Source organism: Microcaecilia unicolor, chromosome 14, assembly GCF_901765095.1.
Source record: "Microcaecilia unicolor chromosome 14, aMicUni1.1, whole genome shotgun sequence".
Lineage (NCBI taxonomy): Eukaryota > Metazoa > Chordata > Amphibia > Gymnophiona > Siphonopidae > Microcaecilia > Microcaecilia unicolor.
This window is the reverse complement of record NC_044044.1, coordinates 21680257-21704363: the sequence shown is the minus strand read 5'-3', so window position 1 is coordinate 21704363 and position 24107 is coordinate 21680257. Positions and strand designations below refer to the sequence as shown.

Sequence of the window (24107 nt, the reverse complement as noted above, 5' to 3'; positions counted from 1 at the left end):
CCCTCCTCTCTAATATTTTCTTTGGTCCCCTCATTGCCTTTGTACAACCACGGGGAATCTCCATGCATTACCACGTAGACAATGTTCTCCTTGTCACTGCCTTCCAATCTGTATCTCCCGATTTCTCTCAGTTTCAATCCTGTCTTGACAAAGTTGCATCGTGAGTTAACTTCCAATTGTCTTGTACTGAGTCCCTTAAAGTCTTCTGCCAGTTGGATTACTAACCCTCTGCCACCCTTCCCTGTTAGGTTCAATCTACCTTCAGTAAAATTGTTTTGATATTTGGGTCGTTATTCATTAGCACCTTTCCTTCGAACCCCAAGTGAAATCTATAGTTCGACATTGTTTCTGGGCATTGTGTCAATTTCAAATGATTTGCAGGCCCCATCAAGCTCCATGTCAACTTCTACTTCTCTATGCTATTGTCATATCATGTCTGGATGAAATGATCTCCATGGGTCTCCCTAATTATGTTATTAAACAATTACAGGTCATCCAGAATACACCAACCCCTCATTCCTCTTGTGGGTTCTGGTTGGCCATTCCATCGGTCTCTACTGCTCATCTGGATTCAACAGGAAATGATGGTTTCTTTTATTCTGGGTCTGTCATTATGGAATTCCCTCCCCGTTCAATTACAGCTTCACTCATCTTACCCCAAATATAAGACTGCCTTAAAACCAGGGCTTTTTTTTGAGGGGTTACTTGGGGGTACTGAGTACCGGCACCTTTTCCGTTGTCTGCTAAAATTGACCCAACCCCAAGTTTTAATGAAAGAGCTGAGGCTCTACACACCAATTCTGCCTTGTCATAGCTTCTGTGACTGGTTGCAGGGGGCTTGGCTATTGTGGGATGGGTCTCTCAGTGATTACCCCACCCCTGAAGAATGGCCTAGCATTTTTTTTTTTTGTTACATTTGTGCCCCGCACTTTCCCACTCATGGCAGGCTCAATGCGGCTTACATGGGGCAATGGAGGGTTAAGTGACTTGCCCAGAGTCACAAGGAGCTGCCTGTGCCTGAATTGGGAATCGAACTCAGTTCCTCAGGACCAAAGTCCACCACCCTAACCACTAGGTCACTCCTCCAATCAATTTGAGTACAGGCACCTTTTTTACTAGGAAATACGCACTGCTTAAACCCCATCTCTTCACTCTAGCGTATGAAGGCTCTGTTTGAGGGAGTATCTGATGTGCTCATTTGTCCCTGTCTTTTCGTCCTCCTCTGATTCTCCTATTTTTTTGTCCTGTTAATAATGGCGTTCCTTTCTGTTTTCCTTATTTGTTTGTGCATCTCTTTGATTTGCAAAAAGAAAAGCAGTATAGTAAAATTCAAAATAAACAAAAAGAGCTAGCTGGACACCCTAAGCAGAGCCTAGGCAGATAAATACCGGCAAACACTGGAGAACCGCACTTCCCCAGCACGCTCACTCCTCCCTCATCCTGCCTTGGATCTTCTATGTAGGATTTGTGCCTTTGGCTGATGCCTCATCAGCTTTACAAATGTATATATTTGTATATATATATTTGATTCAACCAGATAACATACTCCCCCCCTCATAAAAATAACACGGCTACTCAAACCTTTTGTACCCTCAAAGAATCCCAAATTAGCTGCAACATAAACATCTAAGGGCCTAATATTAAAAAAAAAAAAAGGAGAGCTCCTAATTTTGTGCTCTATTTTCAGCCAAACTCAGGAGCCAAAGGACCCTGTTTACTAAGTCTTGTTAAGGTTTTTAACGCGCCTACAATTAGCATGTGCACTAACTGTGTAGGCGGTGGCCTGGCTAGGGGCGCCAGGGAAAGCGTCCGCTCCCCCAAACGGACTTCCGCCGGCGCAGGCGCCTGGTTTTTTTTTTATTCAACGTATTGCATTTCAAACAGGCGCCAGCACCAGTCCACTGTCACACCGCTCTCGCTCCCCCCCCCCGCGCCTTCAACCTGGCTCCGCTTCTGTATGCAGGCGCCTGTGGGGATATAAGTACATAAGTATTGCCATACTGAGAAAGACCAAAGGTCCATCGAGCCCAGCATCCTGTTTCCAACAGTGGCCAATCCAGGTCACAAATACCCGGCAAGATCCCAAAAATGTACAAAACATTTTATGCTGCTTATCCAAGAAACAGTGGGTTTTCCACAAGTCCATTTAATAATGGTCTATGGACTTTTCATTTAGGAAGCTGTCTAAACCTTTTTTTTAAACTCCGCTAAGCTAACCACCTTTACCACATTCTCTGGCAACGAATTCCAGAGTTTAATTACACGTTGAGTGAAGAAACATTTTCTCCGATTCGTTTTAAATTTACTACATTGTAGCTTCATCGCATACCCCCTAGTCCTATCGTAGGTGTGTACACAGTTAATGCGCGTACATGGTTAACGCGCGTTAAAGACACCAACGCGTCTATAACGTGACTTAGTAAACAGGGCTCAAAGTTTTTAGTTGAAAATCCATCTTAATATAGGACCTTAAACGTTCTGCTTCTAAATTGAGGCCTGCCATTCATTTACCTAGATTTATGAGCCTGGTGTTAAAAATCAGGTCTAATCTTATAACTTGTTTTCGCCTTCCCTGCTGCTACTGCTTTTATGCTCCTAAATTTAGGAATTGAGTGACAATTTTGAATATAAATGTAGGCACTCAACCCTAGTACCTTCTCAAAGAGGACAATTTAGCAGCACACCTCTCACAGGGGCTCTTTCATTAAAGCTTATCGCATCCAATTTTATACCTGTGGGGCCACGGGGTACTTAGCTCATGCTAAGATTTAGTAAAATGACCCCCAAGTTAGAAGCATAAATCCTTTGACTACTGGGCCCTAACTTTACAGTTTATAGACACTAAGGACAGAAGCATTGTAATTACGAGGTCAGAAAGAAGGTCAAGCAAGGTCACAGCGGCAGGGAGGGGCTTAGCATCTGCAAACAGGAGGCGGCCATATTTAATAATGCAGACACTAATTCTATTCCTCTGTCATACACATTCCCCGTTTCTCTCTCCCTCTCTGTTTGTCTATTTTGTCTCTCTCTTGCCCTGTTTCTCTATTTTTCTTCCTCTCCTTCGCTCCTTTTCTCTTTGTTCCTCTTTCTCTCCTCTCTTTTACTTTTTCTCTCTTTCTTTCTCTGCTTTTCGTCATCTTCCACTCTTTCTCTTCCTTTCTTCCTCTTTGTCTTTCTGTTTCTCTTTCTCTCCTTCTCTCTCTCATTTTGCTTTTCTCTCACCCAATCTGTTTCTCTTTCTGATTTTTTTTTTTTTGCTCACTCTGTTTTTCTCTCTTGCCCACTCTGTTTCTTTCATTCTCCTTCTTTCTGGTTCTCTCGCTATCTCTTTTTCTGTTTCTCTATTTTTCTCCTTCTCTCACCGTGCTTCTCCCTCTCTGTTTCTTTTTCTTTCTCTTTGTCTTTCACTCTGTTTCTCTCTCTGTCTTTCTCTCCTTCTGTCTCTCTTCCACTCTGTTTCTCTTTCCTTCTCTTTCTGTTTCACTCCTTTTTTTCTTCTCTTTCTCTCCTTCTCTCTCTCTCTCTGGCCCCATTTCTCCTTCTCTCTGTGTATCTCTTTCTCTCTTTCTGTTTTTCTCACTCTCTTTCTCTCCCTTCGTTTTTCTCTCTCACCTGCTGTTTCTCTCTCTCCCCATTTCTCTGTTTTCTCTCTCTCTCTCTCTCTTTCTGTTTTTCTCACTCTCATTCTCTTCTCTCTCTTTCTATAGCGCTACTAGACGTATGCAGCACTGTACACTGGACATGAGACAGTCCCTGCTCAACAGAGCTTACAATCTAATTCATTTTTCTCTCTCATCCACTCTGTTTCTCTCTCTCTCTCTCTCTCTCTCTGCCTTCCTTCACTCCCAGACACCCAACAGACAGGACTTAACAAGGATCTGGGTTTTCTAGCCTATTATAAACCATAAAGTTGCATTTCTCTGTTTATCACTCTCCTCTCACCTACCCACACCCATCCTGTTAGACTATCAATGAAATGCTTTGATGTCCCCATGCATACCTCCTACCCACCCCCACCCTGCTAGACTGTCAATGAAATGCTTGGATGTTTCACTTATATATATACTATCAGCTACCACATTTGCTTATTTCCGATCTGACGAAGAAAGGCAACCTTCGAAAGCTAATCAAGAAATGTATTAAGTTATGTCCAATAAAAAAGGTATCATCTTATTTTCTTTTCCATGTTTTATTTTGTTTGATTTCTATTGATTCACTCCCAGACTAACCAACAATGTATTGAGTAGGTACTTCCACACAGAAAAACAAGGGCTGAATTTTTATTTTACTCCAGGACTGATCTTTAATGATGACCAAGTTAAATATTTCTTATACAACAGAGTTCAGCAGAAGAAAGATGGTGACCAGTGGACCCCACTTGACAGCAGATGCCCCTCCCCTAAAGATGTGTAAAAGGGGGCAAAATACATCCTGAGAGATAGAATAAATTAGGTCCTGTGAAGCTATGATCCCCCTTCCACCCTCTTTTATTGACATATTTAAGAAGCAATACATGGAGGACAGTGTGTGACAAATTTATTGCACAGGAAGCGTTCAGCCTCACACCCCATTCGCACAGTTTCCAAGACAGACACCCGGATACAACCAGAGACAGGCAGGACATCCCCTAAAGGATAATGAGCTGCTGTGATTCGGAAAGTCCACAACTGACTTTGTGCCTGTCGAACAGATTCTGCAGCTCCTCAATGTACAGCTGGTGATATTTATCCACCTCCTCGCAGGACGGCACAGGGATACAAGGGACCTGGATTGGCTTCCCAACTGCAAAGAACATTTGGAAGATTAGAAAATCCTAGTACAACCCCCAGCAGGACAGGGAGATAAAGTGACTCATCCTGGAGGTCACACACAAAAGATCTGACACAGAGCTGTGGATTAAAACTGAGGCACAGGAGGGAGGGGGAGTTGACTCATTTCAAGATCACACGTACAGTCAGTGACCGCTGGGATTAGAGACAGAGAGGGAAATAATGAACTTCCAGGGGGTCGGTCTGTCTCTCCCTTCTTCCCCTATCCTGAGCAGCCCCCCCCCCCCAATTCTCATCTTCTTCCCCTCCAGAGGTCTGATGCTCAAATCTCTGACATTAGAGGCAAGAGACGCAGGGGCGTAGCCAGACAACAGATTTTGGGTGGGCCTAGGCAAGAAGTGGGTGGGCACCGAGTGTTCTCCCCCCCTCCCCCACCACCAAAAAAAAATCTCAGCTGGTGGGATAACACTTCTTTCCACTTTGGCATTCTGTAGCAAGCATGCGCTAAAAACTGAGAATGTGCAGGTGCCAGTATCTTGGAGAGTAGCCTTTCTGTTACCATCAGGGGGAAGTCTTTCATAGGCGGAGCTTGGGATCTCTACCAGCTACCGCTAAACGTGTGCTACTGTTGAGTGGGCCTGAGCCTTAGGTGGGTGGGCCCCAGCCCACCCAGGCCCACCTGCGCCTACGCCACTGCAAGAGTGCACATCCCATAGTCCTGAAAGCTAACCTCCAGAGCAAATGGGATACAAATTTTATGTGAACTAGTGAAGTGAAAAAGCAAGGGGGAAGAACAGGACTGACACATGTGCACAAGAGCTGAATTTACTGGGAAACTCCTGTGCGCATGTGCCAGGCAAAACAGTAAGTGCAAGAGCAACATTGGCACCCATCCCCCATACCATGAAATATAAGCACTCCCCCCCCCCCCCCACAAAAAAAAAATTTTTTTTTTTGCACTTGAAATACCCTAAGAGGCTCACACCAAAGTACAGGAAAACAGGCGCCAAACCCCCCCCTCACTCCCGGCTTTTCTCGGACTCACAGACATGGGGGGGGGGGTCCTCACTAACAGCGCTAAAGGCTGTAGGGCTTCTTTCTTCTTTAAAAAGATGCCAAAATCCGGCAGTTTAAGGTGAAAAATGCAGAAGACATCCTCCCCTCAAAACCTGAATGCCATCACTGACCTGGCGGTATGTTTTAGCCTTAAGCCCAGCGTTAGTTTCTGCGCTGTCTTCTGAGCATTGGAGTGAATACATAATCACCCCGATCTGAATCCATTTCAATGCACTTAAATACAATTTGTGCTAATCTTCAGTGCACAGATTAGCACACGTGCTGGAGGATTTTGTACATGCTGCACACATTAACCTGCGTGCAGTTCCAATGCTAATCGCTCCTAGTGCTGGCGTTAGGTTCTGGGCCTGGAATTAGATTCTGGGCACTTGCGGCTACGGTCCCTCGGAGCTGCCAGATACAAAGCCTGTGGTAAAGGCTGTTAGCTTAGCGGGGTTTTAAAAAGGTTTGGACGGCTTCCTAAAGGAAAAGTCCATAGACCATTATTAAATTAACTTGGGGAAAATCCACTGCTTATTTCTGGATTAAGCAGCATAAAATGTATTGAACCTTTTTGGGATCTTGCCAGGTATTTGTGACCTGGATTGGCCACTGTTGGAAACAGGATGCTGGGCTTGATGGATCTTTGGTCTGTCCCAGTATGGCAATACCTCTGTACTTGGGATTCTGAATGGAATGTTACTACTCTTTGGGGTTCTACATGGAATCTTGTTACTCTTTAGGATTCCAGAATCTTGCTATTGTTTGCAGTTCTACATGGAATGTTGCTACTCTTTGGGATCTTGCCAGGTATTTGTGACCTGGATTGGCCACTGTTGGAAACAGGATGCTGGGCTTGATGGACCTTTGGTCTGTTCCAGTATGGCAATACTTTTTTACTTATGTACTTGGGATTCTGAATGGAACGTTACTACTCTTTGGGGTTCTACATGGGATCTTGTTACTCTTTAGGATTCTAGAATCTTGCTATTGGTTGTAGTTCTACATGGAATGTTGCTACTCTTTGGGATTTTGCCAGGTACTTGTGACCTGGATTGGCCACTGTTGGAAACAGGATGCTGGGCTCGATGGACCTTTGGTCTGTCCCATTATGGCAATACTCGTGTACTTATGCATATGTAGTTACACTCACCAACTGTGGTGACTGGTTTATTGAAGGGAGTCAGCCCCCAGGACTCACTGGAGAAAATTCCACGCCCAAGGAACAAGCAGGGGGCAAAGCCCACCATCTTCTGGAAGTAAAGCTGCAGTGTCTTCATCCAGCTGCCATCCTTGAATTTCACCTGCCGGTACAGGTCAGTCTCCCCAAAGGTGTACACCGGTACCAGGTCTGCTCTGGAAAACACAAGACAGAGAGAGTAAACAGGAGATAAACAACAGTCAGAAAAACCACAGTTAGAGAAAAGAGAGTGAGAATAAACAAAAAAAGAAACTAGCATCAGAGAAAAAGCAGTGAGAATAAATTCCTGTGAGAATAAACAGATGCTAACCAACAGTCGGAGGGAAGACTGAAAATAAAAAGGGGACAAACCACAGTCAAAGACAGTGAGAATAAACAGGAGAAAACACCAGTGAGAAAAAACAGTCAGAGAAAAGAGAGCGAGAATAAAGACAAGCCAACATCAGAGAAAAAAACAGTGAGAAAGATCATCAACAATCTGAGGAAAGACAGTGAAAATAATACTCCACAGTCAAAGATAAAACAGTGAGAATAAACAGGTGCTAAACCACAGTCAGAGGAAAGACAGTGGGAATAAACAGGGGATAAACCACAGAAAAAGACAGCAAAAATGTCAAGAAAAAAAAATAGATAAAAAGTAAAATAATTTAAAAAAAAGAGATAAACCATATTCAGAGAAAAGATAGTGAGAATAAGCAAGTGTTAAACCACAGCCAGGAAAAAATACAGTAGAAGTAAACAGGTGATAAACCATAGGCAGAAGAATGAGAGAATTAAAGAGGAGCTAACAGTCATAGAAGAGAGACTGATAATTTAAAACAAACAAACAAACAAGCATACATTAAATCGGAAACAAAGCAGAAAATAACCACAGACAGAGGAAAGACAAAAAATACAGCCAGTAGAAAACAGTGAAAAGAAACAGAAGAAAAACTATAGTCGGGGGTGGATATTTCCCAGAGGTGGAAGAGAAAAACAAAGAATTCCCACAGAATAATCAGCTACAATCTCAGGAGAAACAGCAGCAAACTATGGTGTATCCTGTGACCAGGCAGAAACCACAGACAAGGAGAACCTGGGAACTGTCTTTCTGGAGGTTGTAAATTCTTTTCTTTTCACTCAGTTGTGTATTAGAGTGGAGAAGGCTGATAGCAACCCCACTGCTTGGAAACCAGGCCATTAAGCTCACCTTACAGAAAGAGAGGAAATAAAACTTTAGCAGAGGATGGTTTCGATCCATCGACCTCTGGGTTATGGGCCCAGCACGCTTCCGCTGCGCCACTCTGCTCCTGGTGGACAGCCTTTGCTCAGCTCTATAGCTGAATCACTCACTATTTGTCTCATGTAATAAATAGTCACATTACATATATATTATCCACTATACTGACATACACAACGCACCAAACACACACATATATTTACACACAACACTCACTATAGACACAACTCACAAGACATACCCACACACACAATTTACAAGCACAACTATAGACACAATTCAGCAGAAACACTAGAAACACCAACTCACCAAATATACACACACACACTCACTATACAAATACAACTCACCAGACACACCCACTCAAACAACACGTAATTTACAAGCATACATACTCACCGAACACACAAATATACAACACTTACTATAGACACAACTCAGCAGAAACACCAACTCACCAAACATACACACACAACATTCACTATACAAATACAACTCACCAGACACACCCACTCAAACAACACGTAATTTACAAGCATACATACTCACCAAACACACAAATATACAACACTTACTATAGACACAACTCAGCAGAAACACCAACTCACCAAACATACACACACAACATTCACTATACAAATACAACTCACCAGACACACCCACTCAAACAACACGTAATTTACAAGCATACATACTCACCAAACACACAAATATACAACACTTACTATAGACACAACTCAGCAGAAACACCAACTCACCAAACATACACACACAACATTCACTATACAAATACAACTCACCAGACACACCCACTCAAACAACACGTAATTTACAAGCATACATACTCACCAAACACACAAATATACAACACTTACTATAGACACAACTCAGCAGAAACACCAACTCACCAAACATACACACACAACATTCACTATACAAATACAACTCACCAGACACACCCACTCAAACAACACGTAATTTACAAGCATACATACTCACCAAACACACAAATATACAACACTTACTATAGACATAACTCAGCAGAAACACCAACTCACCAAACATACACACACACACTCACTATACAAATACAACTCACCAGACACACCCACTCAAACAACACGTAATTTACAAGCATACATACTCACCAAACACACAAATATACAACACTTACTATAGTCACAACTCAGCAGAAACACCAACTCACCAAACATACACACACAACGTTCACTATACAAATACAACTCATCAGACATACCTACTCATCACACACACACACAATTTATAAGCACACACACTTACCAAACACATGAAAATACACACACAACACACCAGACACACCCACTCACCAAACACACACAATTTACAAGCACGTACATTCACCAAACACACAAAAATACACACACAGCACACCAGACACACCCACAAGCATATGTACACAACATTCACTACTGACACAACTCACCAGAGACACCCACTCACCAAATATATACACACACAATTCACAAGCACACCCACTCACCAAATACACAAGCATACGTACACAACACTCACTATAGACACACAACTCACCAGATACATCCACTCAAACATGCAAACATATACATACAACTCACAGGTACATATAGTCATCACCAAATACACAAACATGCACATACAATGCACAAGCACCTTCACTCACCAAATATACAAACATACACACACACACAACTCGCACAACTCACAGGACACACCCACACTCACTAAATACACAAACATATACTCGCTCTACTCACCAAATATACAAACATATACACAAACACTCTCTGCCATTCACCAAAAACACAAGCATACACACACATTTGAAAAAAAACGCTTAAAATAGAAATAAAGGGGAAAAAAATTTTAGTTTTTCGATTTTTATCAATGTTTTTATGACTATAGCTTGTGAAATCTGTATGTGTGTTGACTTTTTGCAGTGCTTTTCTATCATAAATGGATTTCAGAGTATGTGTACTTATTGTTTTAATGCTATTTTAATGTTATTTTATATTGTAAACCGTTCTGATTTACCTTTGTAATAACTGACGGCCTAGTAAATAAATGATAAAGGATAAACAAACACTCACCAAATACACAAGCATACATGCACACTCATTCACCAAGGACACACCTTGCTTACCCCTTCACACATACATTCACCATTGCACACACAAAGATATGCACATACACCCCTACATAAACACCACATACATATGGGGAGGGGGGAAAAGGGAGTGAATGAGATATACGAGAGATTGAAACAGGGAAAATACATTTCTTGAAATAATTTCAGTATATGGGCTTTGTGTCTGTCTCTCGAACCCTCTTCACTCTCATCTCTCTTTTCTCCCTCCCCTGGATAGGTTCTGCACCAGCCTTAGGTTTTGAGCATCTGGGCCTAGGGGAGTGGAATTTCCAAGCAGCCTATTTACCCTGGTAAATGGGTTTTGTAAATTGCCTTCATTAGGTACTAAATAAAGTTTATTTAGATGTATTATATCCAATTATGCATTTTTACAGTATGAGGTGATCGTGATTGTTGAGTTTATTGAAATCTCAAGGGGGGGGGGCCTAGGGACTTTGAAGCTAATGGGGGGGGGGGAGCACAAGAGTGAAGATTCACTGAGGCTACCTGATACTCTTACACTAGCCACCATGGTCCCTGCAGACCTCAAAACCCCGGTATTGCTGCAGGCACCCCAGTAATAGGAATGGGAGAGGTGGACCCCTGCACATCTTGGAGGGAATTTTGATGATAAGTCTGAGGATGTGTTTGGACAGACACAACCAGTAAGCACAGTTGCTGGAAAGTGAAACAGGAATCTGGCCACTCACCCATGCTCCAGAGCAAGCCTCACAAAGCCCTTCCGTCCACGCAGGGTCAGCACATGCTCTCCAGGGGCACACCATAGGGACTCTGCTGCCCCTCCAATAATAATCATCACGGCATTACCTGTTCCCATCTGTGACAGAAGGTAATCCAGGCTCACCTTACTGACCGGGCAGATCCCTGGGGGCAGGAGAGAGACCCTGAGAACCAGAGAGACACCCAGAAAGAGGCCCTGAGAACCAGAGAGACTGCCAGAGACAAGAGGTAATCCAGGCTCACCTTACTGACCAGGCACAGCCCTGGGGGTAGGAGAGAGACCCTGAGAACTAGAGAGACACTCAGAAAGAGGCTCTGAGAACCAGAGAGACATCCAGAGAGAGGCGGTAATCCAGGCTCATCTTACTGACTGGGCACATCCCTGGGGGGCAGGAGAGAGACACTCAGAAAGCCTAAAAGAGACCCTGAGAACCACAGAGACACCTAGAAAGAGGCCCTGAGAACCAGAGAGACCGCCAGAGACAAGAGGTAATCCAGGCTCACTTTACTGACCAGGCACAGCCCTGGGGGTAGGAGAGAGATCCTGAGAACTAGAGAGACACTCAGAAAGAGACCCTGAGAATCAGAGAGGACCCCAGAAAGGAAGTAATACAGCCTCACTTTACTGACTGGGCACAGCCCTGGGGGCAGGAGAGAGACCCTGACAACCAGAGAGGCACACGGAAAGAAACCCTGAAAACCAGGGAGAACCCATGAGAACCAGAGAGACCTCCAGAAAGAGGAGGTAAACCAGGCTCACCTTACTGACACTTCCCTGTGGGAAGAGAGAGAGAGAGACCCTGAGAAACCTAGACTCATCCCCTCCCAGTGAGAGGAAGTAATCCAGTTCACCATACTGGACAGATCCTTGGGAGCAGGAGAACCAGAGAGACTCTCCAGAAAGAGAAGGTAACCCGGGCTCAGCTTACTAACTAGGCACTGTCCCGGAGGCAGGAGGGAAACTCTGAGAACCAGAGAGACAGATTTCTGACAGCTGTTGAAATATACACCTATATCCAATTATAAATATATATATTTTAAATCACAATATCAAAATAAAAGCTACCCCGGTCCTTAGTTTCTCTAAGTCATGTTTCACACAGTGATTACCTTAACCAAAGGGAATGATGCTGTTTATGTAAAAATAAACCTTAGCAGAGGATGGGCTTTGAACCATGGACTTGGGGGTTTTAGACCCAGCAAGCTTCCACTGTGCTACTCTGCTACCAGCAAACTGCCTTCTGCCCCATTACTGCTATGGTACTGAATAGACAGCAGGTGGCAGTATTGCACCAGGCTTTGGCTGATGCTTCCGGAAGCAATGTGGTGACACTTGGGGCCAGATGCACTAAAACAATCCTTAAAGCCCTTCCCTTACCAATTCGGTAAGAAATGGGCATGTATCAAGGAAATCACTTGCAAATGAGCTGGTCGCTGCTAGCTCATGTGCATAGGATTTCCTTCCAAGCCAGTCGGCCAGCTGAGCATGCGCAGAGCAGCCAAGCGTTATGCTGGCTGCTCTGCGCATGCTAAAGGCGTCCAAAAAAGGACGTCCCTGACGAGCACTTGTCAGAGCCACGGGATGGAGCGCAAGCTGCAGCCGCCGGTACAGCCGGTGATCACCCTGCAAGATTCTCTTTCGCTCCGACTCCGAGTATGATTCAAATATGGAACAAATGGAGCCTTCTCCCCTCCTCCCCCGCTGCCCGCAACCATTGGCCACGGAGTCGGGAAGAGCCGCCGCGGCCAGACTTACCGTGACAGGACAATGCCCTTTTATGCATGTCCTGGTTTACTACTTGCACGTTAAACTGGCTAGAACCAGTTTAAAACCCACGTTGCTGGCTCGGAAAGCTTAGTGTTTCTGGCCCACAGTATCTTGTAACCTTTAGAGGGACTGACAGCATCTTAGTGTTTTTCAGGTCAGTTCGAGCCATGCCTGGTTTTGCCCCGGTGCATGCAGAGAAAGAGTACCTGTGCTTGTCTTAAAGCCAAACTATAAGTCCCAGCTTGCAATTGGGCAAAATCTGGACTGGATCTACCTATCTTACAAAGAATGGAAGGCTGGCACTGACCCAGTTCCTGGACGAATTCAGGTCTTTTTCCCCCTCACCCCTCCCGGTATATTCTAAGACCCATAGTCAGAGATGCCAAGTTACCTGATTCCAGCCTGGAGATTTTGGGCAGTCCTGGATTTCTGACCACCCCATCATGTTGCATTATGGGACTTGCATTTCAATGAGCAGGATCAAGCAGTGGCATAGGAAGGAGGGGCGGGAGGGGCGGTCCGCCATGGGTGCACGCCGCTGGGGGAGTGTCGGCTCCGCTGGTTCCCTGCTCCCTCTGCCCCAGAACAGGTTACTTCCTGTTCCGGGGCAGAGAGAGCAGGGAACCAGCGGAGCCGACGCAGCTCCCAGCGGCATGCACTCGGGGCGGACCGGCCCTCCCACCCTTCCCTTCCTACGCCACGAGGTAAGAAAGTGCACCGAGGACGGGGGTGTCGATGCGCCGAGGGAGGGGGTGTTGTGCTGCACCTGGGGGGGGGGTGCACAGCGGCGAACTGCTCCGAGTGGCAGCCGCCCTTGCTGCGGCACTGGGATCAAGCACTACAAATCCCGCACTGCTTTGGGATGTATGTTCAAAACTAGGGCTGTCCCAAAATCTCCAGCCTGGAACTGGTTAACTTGGCATCCAATGAAGATTGCTCCCTACCACGCCTCCCCCCCCCCAGTTGGACTACATGTACCACAATGCATTGAGATGTAAACTCAAAAGGCTGGGCTGAGCCAGATTCTCCCTGGAGAAATCGCGTCACTGGCCTTCAGCTCCGTCCCACTTACCTAAGCTCATCAGATAGTCGCGGTATACGGGAAAGCGGAAGAGCCCACTCAGGATGGCCAGGGTGGGCTGGATGCCGGGAAAGATCTCTAGAAAGTTATTTGCATCTGTGCAGAAGTTGCAGGAGGGGCCGAAGCACATGATGCCATGGGGGTGGCAGCCAAAGATGTAATTCCTGTCTGGTCTGAGTTCAGCTGTCTTTATCATCTGTGAAGGAGGAGGAGGAAGAGAAGTTAGGGGAGTCGGGGGTCAGGGGAAAGCGGGAGGAAGAGCTGTGAAGGTACCCAGTTCCAGTTTTTTTCCCCTAATCCTGGTTTTGAACTTATACATCAGAGTGATGTGGGATTTATAGTCCCTGATTCTATTTGAAATCAACACTACAGGTCCCACAATGCTTTGTGATAGGTTTGTCGGAAAGCCAGGATTGGCTCCACCTCTGCCTCTTGGAACTAGGGAACTTGGCAGCTCTGGGGAGAGGGTGTATATTGCTATCAGAATGAAAGAAAGAGGTCTGCATTGGGTGGATAGGGGGGAGAGGGAGGAGGGTTTCATTGTCGGGAGGGAAGAGGTACGAGTGCTGAGCGTGTACACGGACACACACAAGCTGAACACAGAGACAAAGCAGATGGATAAACCATAAGGAAACACGTAAAATATGATTAACCCTTGCTTTACCTTGAGGGGAAAATAATCTTTGTAGTGCTTCCACACTGTCCATCTCCGGACCCATGCTGACCGCCGACCACCTATAACGAGGGAGAGAGTGAGTGAAGCAGGTTTCATGTTTCATATAGTAGAGGAGTGTGGTAGCCGTGTTAGTCCACTCTTAAGGTTATCAATAGAAATCAAACAAAATAAAACATGGATAAGATGATACCTTTTTTATTGGACATAACTTAATACATTTCTTGATTAGCTTTCATATATGAATTTCCTGTTTACTTATTATCACCTATAAAATTCATCATATACCTCCCATTTTATATAGGCGCATCACTATAGAATCCACCCTACATCCTCTGTCCTGTAAGAGCTTTCCCCTCTGTTAAAAGTACACATGGTAGAGCAGATGCATCCAGTCCCCTATAAGACGAGGGCTGGATATAAGGTGTACACCTACTTTCCTATACAAGTGATAAAGTCATGGATTTTCTACCTCGTTCTGACGTTCCATAGTCAAAGAAATACCACAGGGAGTAAAGGACGGTGACAATCCAGAACGAGGTAAACATCAAATAGAGAAGCAGAGCCAGGAAGAAGATACCTGTGGGGGGAGAACATACCATTTATATATTATATACAGTTACGTATCAGTTTAGGACCACATGGGTTACCCAATGGACCCATCATTAGCTGCCTACTGTGCTATCATAGGTCCTACTGGGTCTGTGCTTTCTGCCACTAAGGTCCCTCTGCATCTATCCACAGGATACCCCAGTGGAGTAGTTATATGGGGCCATGGGGGCCTGGGCCCCCCCCAAAAAATTTCCTCTGGGTCCCTGGTTTTGCTGGCGGGGGTCCCCAATCCCTACCAGCTGAAGCATTGTCCAATGCCAGTCTCTGGCACCGCCGAATTGCCTGCCCTGCTCTGACTTCCCCTCACGTCCAGCACGCTCCTTTTAGTGAAACCGAGTATGCTCAATTTCACTAAAAGGAGCCTGCAGTGGGTGCGGAGCGGCAGGGCGATGGGGGGGAGGGAGGCGGCGGCAGCAGAACAAAATGTGCCCCTCCCCATCTCGGGCTTTGGCCCCCTCCCACCGGGAAGTCTGGCTACGCCCCTAGGCCAGTGGCATTCAAACAGGTGTACAGGCTAGTTGAGTTCAGGATATCCCTAATGAATTAGCATGAGAGAGATTCCCATATAATGGAGGTGACAGACTTGCAAATCTCTCTCATGCATATTTGTTACAAATACTGTTTGAGTATCTCTATTTCTATCTAGCGATAGCTTATTTTATCAAAATCAAATAACCATTTCACTGTGTAGAGAAAATTAGTATAGTTCTTTATTGAAAATTGTCAACTTTAAAATACTCAAATTATTTTAGTTCTCGCATATATCGCTGTATTAGTCAATTCTTAATGATGACACCAAAACACATCCATCTCATTTCAAGGTCCATTTATCTCCAAAATCCTTATTGTGGATATTCAAATCTTGTAAAACATCTCGCCGACTACAGTGTTCTTAATACTGCGCGCGCCAATCCGCTTTACTCCCAGTTCAGTTCAGTTCTTCACCGAAATCACAGAAACATCTGCTCCTTGAAACCGCCGTCAAACCCTACACAAACCTGCGTTTCGCTAGATGCGTCATCAGGGGTTTTGACTTCGACTTGGCTGCTCTTCCCAAGCGAACTTCCAACCAGCATCAGGGTTAATGGCAGTAGAGTATGAATGGTGTGAATGGGTCGGTGTGATAGGTTAATATTAATCAGGTAATATATGTGAGAACTAAAATAATTTGATTATTTTAAAGTTGATATAGCTCCTTGAGGGACTTATTTCATAAATTCTTAGAAGAAGTTCTTCAACAGCCCGAGAATGGGCTTCCCCTAATACAAAAACTTTATTATTTGCCATCTTCATTAGCTCCCCTAGGAGTACCCCTGCCCTAAGCGAAAGTTCAAGAGAAATGTAAAAAAAATCGGAGAAAAGTTTTCTTCACCCAACGCATAATTGAACTCTGGAATTCGTTGCCGGAGAACGTGGTGAAGGCGGTTAGCTTAGCAGAGTTTAAAAAGGGGTTAGACGGTTTCCTAAAGGACAAGTCCATAAACTGCTACTAAATGGACTTGGGAAAAATCCACAATTCCAGGAATAACATTTATAGAATGTTTGTACGTTTGGGAAGCTTGCCAGGTGCCCTTGGCCTGGATTGGCCGCTGTCGCGGACAGGATGCTGGGCTCGATGGGCCCTTGGTCTTTTCCCAGTGTGGCATTACTTATGTAATGACCCTGGAACTCGGAGGGAGGGAGGGAGGGAGGGAGGGGGGCCCATGGCACACACTCTCATTCTCACAAACACAATCTCTTTCTCACAGACACACTCGCACCCAGTCTCACTCTCTCTCTGTCACACACTCGCACATTCACCTTCTCTCTCTCACACAGTCAGTCTCACACACACTCTATAAAACATACACACTCCGAGGACAACCTTGCTAGCACCCGTTTCATTTGTGTCAGAAACGGGCCTGTTTTACTAGTGTTCTATAAAAGTCATGGTAACTGGTAATAATACCACCTAAGCGGCCCTACTTCCATGTTTACCCATCGTGTCCCGGTAGGTTACTCACCCATGAACAGGAAGGTCAACACATATTGCAAGACAGAGATAGCTTCAATGTACTTCTTCATAGAGGACTTCATTTATTCGGGTGGAGGGACACGGGGTGAGGGGACCTGCACAGAGGAGGGAAGGGGAAATATTTCAACTGATCACACACATTCAGATCACAAACCAAGGCTCAAAGAAAATGTGGATTGAAGGCAAAATATTCACACACTAATCACTTCCTGTATCCTGTAACACTGATTCTTGAAATCAGAGCTAGACAGACAAACAGCCACAGCAGGCAAGAGGCATAGGGATAGCGCAGAGACGAGAGGACACACAGACACACATGGACTCAAAGAAGCCAAAGAGAAGCACCCAGGACCCACAGAAAGCAGATATCCACTAGCAAGAGGGAGACAGATACCCCAAATCAGACAGAGACGTACCCCCACGCAGTACGATGTAAGATAGTCCCTCTGTCGCTCTTTGGTGCTGAAAACTTTGCAGCAGCTGGCTGACCTCTGCTCCCTGCACTTTGGTCCTTCTCCCTAGCTGAAGTAGCAGTCGCTTTCTCTCTCTCTCTCTCTCTCTTTTTGGTTAATGGTAATACATTTAAAATCCTACTTCCTGAGGTCACTCCAGTTATCCTTGCTGTGTTCCATCTCCGTGTGCAATAGCGTGATGAGGGGCTGATGCTCAGAAGTTGCCATTAGCATTCCACAAACCAAGATCAAAGCAGTACCTGACGTGGCCGCGTTTCGCCCTCAGGCTGCGTCAGGGGTAAAACTAAAAATCAGGGGTGATCAACATACCCCTTCAAAAAAAGCTGTGCTTGTCAACAGACACTGCTCTGGATCAAAGTGCAACAGATCCAGAGCAGTGTCTGTTGACAAGCACAGCTTTTTTTGAAGGGGTATGTTGATCACCCCTGATTTTTAGTTTTACCCCTGACGCAGCCTGAGGGCGAAACGCTGGCCACGTCAGGTACTGCTTTGATCTTGGTTTGAATAAATTATTTCTTTGTTTTTATATATGTGTATCGGTCTACTTTTTATAATAGACTTTTATTAGCATTCTACATACATGTGTAAACACCACTGGACTTATCAAACGTGGAACAGCGATCGATGCTCAAAGGAAATTGGCCTATGTCTGACCCTGACCTGATCATCGCTGACTCTGTCTGACCCTTGTACCAGTGGCGTAGCGATGCCTGGGTCCGAGTGGGCCAGGGCCCACTTTCACTTCCGGCTCAGGACCACCCAAAATGTCTTCTCCCTTAATAAGGCTGGCGAGGATCCCCAAGCCCCGCTAGCCAAAGGCCTCCTCCCCGTTGAACAAACGTGCATTTTAGGTGACTGCCAGCCGCGTCCCCGCAGACCACCCTCTCTCCCCCTCCACCCTGTGCATGCTCAGCTTTTACACATGCGTGAAACTCATCATATGCGGAGGCCGGCAAACCGCCCGAAATAAGTTTATTCAGCAGGAAGGAGGTATAGACAGTGTGCTCTTTCTACCAAAAAAGGTGCCGGTACTCAAATGCGGGGCCACCCTTCAGGGGTGGGGTGATCACCGAGGGACCCTCCCCACAATAGCCAGGCCCCCTGCAAACAATCACAGAATCTATGATGAGGCAGAATTGGTGTGTAGAGCCTGAGCTCTTTCAGTAAAACTTGGGGACCATTGGTCAATTTTAGCAGTCAATATATTTTTCTTTCCGTTCTCTTAGTTTACCCGCATTTCACCCTCTGTCAACTTCCCGTTTGCTGCCCCTTTATTCCCATCCGTATTCTCTTATTTTAGCCACTCTGTACTTAAATTTGTAAACTTTGTGTACTGGATCAACTTTAACCTGTTGTATAATGTAATTTTCTAGTAACTTTGTTAGCCACATTGAGCCTGCATAAGCTGGGAAAATGTGGGGTACAAGTGAACCAATAAATAAATAAAAGGTGCCGGAACTCAGTACCCCCAAGTACCCCTTCAAAAAAGCTCTGGGTATAAAGTAGCACATATGAGTTTATCTTGTTGGACAGACTGGATGGACTGTACAGGTCTTTCTCTGCCGTCATCTACTATGTTATTCACATTAACATAGTAACATAGTAACATAGTAGATGACGGCAGAAAAAGACCTGCATGGTCCATCCAGTCTGCCCAACAAGACAACTCATGTGTGCTACTTTTTGTGTATACCCTACTTTGATTTGTACCTGTGCTCTTCAGGGCACAGACCGTATAAGTCTGCCCAGCACTAGCCCCGCCTCCCAACCACCGGCTCTGGCATAGACCGTATAAGTCTGCCCAGCGCTATCCCCGCCTCCCAACCACCGGCTCTGGCATAGACCGTATAAGTCTGCCCCGCACTATCCCCGCCTCCCAACCTCCAGCCCCGCCTCCCACCACCGACTCTGCTATCCACTCGGTTAAGCTCCTGAGGATCCTTTCCTTCTGAATAGGATTCCTTTATGTTTATCCCACGCATGTTTGAATTCCGTTACCGTTTTCCTGTCCACCACCTCCCGCGGGAGGGCATTCCAAGCATCCACCACTCTCTCCGTGAAGAAATACTAATTCCTTTTGGCTTCCTCGCGTTTGTCACACTGGAATCGCTAGCGTGGCTTTGTAAAAGAAGCCCTTAAATGGTTAAAGCTATCCATGCAAATGCCCCCAATGTTTTTGTTTTAAATAAAGAAATGATGCTATCAGCCACCTAAAGTCCTTTCAAAATGTGCCCTCACTATGTATCAGCGTGATGTCTGCTTGAGTTTCTGAAGAAAATCTGCTTTTTCAGCTGTCCGTGCTGTATACATGCTTTACTTTTTTTTTTTAATGTGACACCTGCATGGGGGTGAGGGGGGGATGGAGGGGTGCTCTGATGACAATAGCACAAGGACACCCCTTAGTTATATTGATAGCAGTACTGCAGAAGATAGTTCAAGTCTGAAATTAAAAAAAAAAACAGGACACCAAAAGAAACAGGTGAAGAATCATTCCAAAGTCTCTTCTCACTATCTCAGGAATGTATGTGTTATCCCTGCGGTTTTCTGATTAGCAGATATTGGAGCTGACAAGGATCAGCAGAAGGACTTAAGTCCACATTACATTGCATTGGGATAAACATAAAGGAATCCTGTCCGGAAGGAATGGATCCTCAGAAGCTTAGCCGAACTTGGGTGGCAGAGCCGGTTGGGGGAGGCGGGGCTGGTGGTTGGGAGGCGAGGCTAGTGCTTGGCAAGACTTCTACGGTCTGTGCCCTGAAAACGGCAGATACAAATCAAGGTCAGGTATACACAAAAAGTAGCACATACGAGTTTATCTTGTTGGACAGACTAGATGGACCGTGCAGGTCTTTTTCTGCTGTCATCTACTATGTTACTATTTATACAGCTGTGACGATAATAAATAGAAATATATTCTGATATTTGTCATCTTTTGCTCGTACCTGACCCAAGGAAGAGAGAAAATGCATCTTCAGTCCTATAAAAAGCTATCACCTTATTTCCTTTTGTTTTATTTCGATGTATTACCTTTAACGTGGACTAACATGGTTATCACATACCAATACATAGAGCCTTGGCAGGATTACACAGGCCGTTCCGGGCTCCAGAGGCTTTACTTATTAGGAAAGGGTTATGGAGAGGATGCCCAGCTCCTACAGATACTTCCACAACGTCCTCAGGATGACTTATGAATGACAAGGCACAGGAGAAGACAGCCTGAATCCCTGTGGAGCATTTTCAGGTACCTGCAGCCTTCGGGGAAAATCCTCCCTCTGGTGCACCTAAGCCACTAACCACCAGGGGGCAGGCAGCACTAAACTTTTCAAAGCCGCTCTCGCATACCATCTGCCAGAGTGACCTGGAAAGTTTCCATTGTCATTCTTCTTTCCTATGGAAGTTATACATTCTTTTTCTTTCTTTTCAACAATGTATCTGTTATATGCTTGTGATTTGATATAATATATCAGACATTATTGTAAACCGCCAAGATGGCTTCCAGTAGGTAGTGTATGAAATACACATGAAACTTGAAACAGGAGCAGCAATACATCTTTTGGGGGGAGGTTGTGGGGAGAACAACTCAACCTCTTGTCTGTCACCCCACCACCGCCATCCTCACTAAAACACGCATACCCCATATCTGCTGATGCTGTCTGTGTGAGTCAAAAAGTTGGTTGGTGGTCGATGTCATTCCTCTGCCTCTGTGTACAATGACTGGGGTGGGGCAGGGTGAAGGGCAGAAAGGCATCTTGTGCATTGTACAAAGTAGAGTTACTTATCTGCAATGTAGGTTCTCTGTGGACAGCAGAATATTCTGTCCAATGGGAGCCATCGGGTGATAAGTACATATAAGTACATAAGTATTGCCATACTGGGACAGACCAAAGGTCCATCAAGCCCAGTATCCTGTTTCCAACAGTGGCCAATCCAGGTCACAAATACCTGGCAAGATCCCCAAAAAAGTACAATACATTTTATTCTGCTTATCCCAGAAACAGTGGATTTTCCCCAAGTCCATTTAATAATGGTCTATGGACTTTTCCTTTAGGAAGCTGTCCAGACCCTCTTTAATCCCCGCTAAGCTAACTGCCTTTACCACATTCTATGAATTCCAGAGTTTAATAACCTATTTGTGGCTGACGCATCCTGCTTGTCCTAGGAGAACACTATTTATCACAGAACCAAATTCACATCAGTGTAATGTTCCTTCAGCCCCTGAGTATGAGTGTCTGCTAATCTGGGAGAAGCTCAAAGCAGGGTTATAGCCCTGATAAATCATTTAGAGTCCAAGAGAGAAAATAAAGAACTTAACAGGAAGATCTCCGCTAATCATCAGAGTCCAGAGACAACCAGACAAGCACCGAAAGGCAGGGATTGTCTGTCGTTTCTCTTCGGTGCTTTTTAATTACATAGAAACATACAAAATGATGCCGAAGACCACACGACCTATCCATTCTGCCCATCCATGCCATCTGTTATTTCTTCCTCTACCTTTGCTTCCATTATAACACTTTTACGTGCTGATAGCACATGCTGCCAGATTCTGTACAGCACACCTAGCATTCCACGCTGAAATCTGAGTGTATTCCATAACACTGCGTTCAAAATTTGCACCCTGGCCCATAAATCGTTCACGGTGAAGCCCCGATCTATATGTCAGACCTCATAGACCTGCCAACCCGGAACACAAAAGGTCATCACGCACATTCTTGAATCTCCACTACCCCCGGTTGCAAAGGACTGAAATACAAATCAACATATGCATCCAGCTTCTCCTACATAAGCACGCAACTATGGAACGCACTACCAAACGTTATAAAACAATGCACGACCTAACAATCTTCCGAAACTACTGAAACCAACCTGTTCAAAAAGCCTACCACAACGATCCATCCTAAATACTAGAAAACGAAACGTCACCAAACTAGACGAAACGGAACTCTCTTACACTCGACTGCTTCGTTTACGCAGCACTAATGAACGTTACGCACTACTCATGACCACTCTACTTTCTTATGCAGGATATGAACTTTCTATATTTGATTGTTTATAATCTACTCTATAATTTATGAACTTTAATGCAGTATCACTTTGTATTTCTCAACCCGGAAACGGCGATGGCCACTCCGGCACAATGTAAGCCACATTGAGCCTGCAAATAGGTGGGGAAATGTGGGATACAAATGCAATAAATAAATAAATAAACAAACAACATGCGTAACTTAATTGGCTTAACAAGCCTATCAGCATTTTTAACAGCACTTAACAAGCAATAATGGACACTAATTGACAATAATTAGAATTGACGCGCGCAACTTACTAAGCGTATTCCGTAATGAACTGTGCCTAAATTCTTATGTGTGCAGTTCAAAAGGGGCGTGTTCATGGGTGGGGAAATGTGCATTTCGTGGGCAATCCCAAATTTACACACTTAGTTATAGAAAACGACCCAGTGCGGGTAAATCTATGCACGGGGGATTTGCACCACATTTTCACTGGTGTAGATAGAGGTACGTAGTTTTAGGCGCTAGAATATCAACTAACCATATCCCGTATACTGCGCCTAAATCTTATAGAATACGCTTAGGCAGAAATGTTTTCCGTGCGGATTTTTTAAGCAGCATATATAGAATCTGACCCATAATGTTTATGTTTATTGTAGTCCTAATACCATCTTAGCTTAAGAAAAAGGTCAAAGCAGGGCTGTCGAGAGGGGAGGGCGGGAGGGGGGGGGGGGGCAAATTCCTCCAAGGGAGGCCCGGTGCTGGGGTCAGGCCGCCGGCGCTGCAGTCCCCGGTCTCACCTGCCTGCCTCCACGGCTCCGGGCCCCCTTCATTCAAAGCGGCAGTCGCAGATTGCCTCTCTTCTGGCCTTCCCTCCCTGTGTCCCGCCCTCGTGGAAACCGGAAGTTACATCAGATGAGGGCGGGGACACAGGACGGGAAGGACAGAAGAGACGCGATCTGCGACTGCCGCTTTGAATGAAGTGGGCCTGGAGCTGTGGAGGCAGGCAGGTGAGACCATGGACTGCAGCAGCGGGGGGGGGGGGGGGGGGGGCGGCAGCGGCGGGTGGGAGCGACAGGGGGCAGCAGTGGCAGGGGGCAGAGGCGGGGCAGCGGGGGGGTTGAGGCGGGGCAGCGGGGAGGGCGGAGGCAGGGCGGCCTTGCCCCAGGCCTGGCCTAGTCTCTCGGTGGCCCGGGGTCAAAGCAGTGTTCAGCACCATATATAGAATTCCCTAGAATATTCTACATGAGTTCTCACCAGAGTCTTATACAGGGGAATCATCACCTCCTTTTTCCTGTTGGCCATTCCTCTTCCTATGCACCCAAACATCCTTCTGGCTTTGTCATCGACT

General features: G+C 45.4%; 1 protein-coding gene and 1 non-coding gene across 3 annotated transcripts; both read right to left on the bottom strand.

Annotated features, from left to right (window-relative positions):
• Nucleotides 1-4273: 4273 nt before the first annotated feature.
• Nucleotides 4274-17785, bottom strand: LOC115457960 (diacylglycerol O-acyltransferase 2-like). Of its 2 annotated transcripts, none has more exons than XM_030187687.1 (8): nucleotides 17697-17785; nucleotides 17270-17375; nucleotides 15127-15234; nucleotides 14646-14716; nucleotides 13973-14177; nucleotides 11102-11276; nucleotides 6979-7181; nucleotides 4274-4782 (listed from the first exon to the last, which is right to left on the bottom strand). In XM_030187687.1, the coding sequence occupies exons 2-8, from the start codon at nucleotides 17340-17342 to the stop codon at nucleotides 4628-4630; spliced, it is 990 nt and encodes a 329-aa protein (XP_030043547.1). In that variant the 5' UTR covers nucleotides 17343-17375; nucleotides 17697-17785; the 3' UTR covers nucleotides 4274-4627. The 2 variants fall into 2 exon arrangements, with proteins under 2 accessions (XP_030043547.1, XP_030043548.1); XM_030187688.1 differs by having other exon boundaries at nucleotides 7027-7181.
• TRNAM-CAU lies at nucleotides 8243-8314 on the bottom strand. The gene has a single exon. It is a non-coding gene; the product is annotated as a tRNA-Met (tRNA).
• Nucleotides 17786-24107: the final 6322 nt, after the last annotated feature.

Bases quoted from the DNA above. Each gene is read 5' to 3' on its own strand.
- LOC115457960 (XM_030187687.1), bottom strand. From the start codon at position 17,342: ATGAAGTCCTCTATGAAGAAGTACATTGAAGCTATCTCTGTCTTGCAA. The intron at 15,235-17,269 runs GTGAGTAACCTA...CTCCCCCCACAG, and splicing joins GTTGACCTTCCTGTTCATGG to GTATCTTCTTCCTGGCTCTG. The intron at 4,783-6,978 runs GTGAGTGTAACT...TGTTCTTTGCAG, and splicing joins TAAACCAGTCACCACAGTTG to TTGGGAAGCCAATCCAGGTC.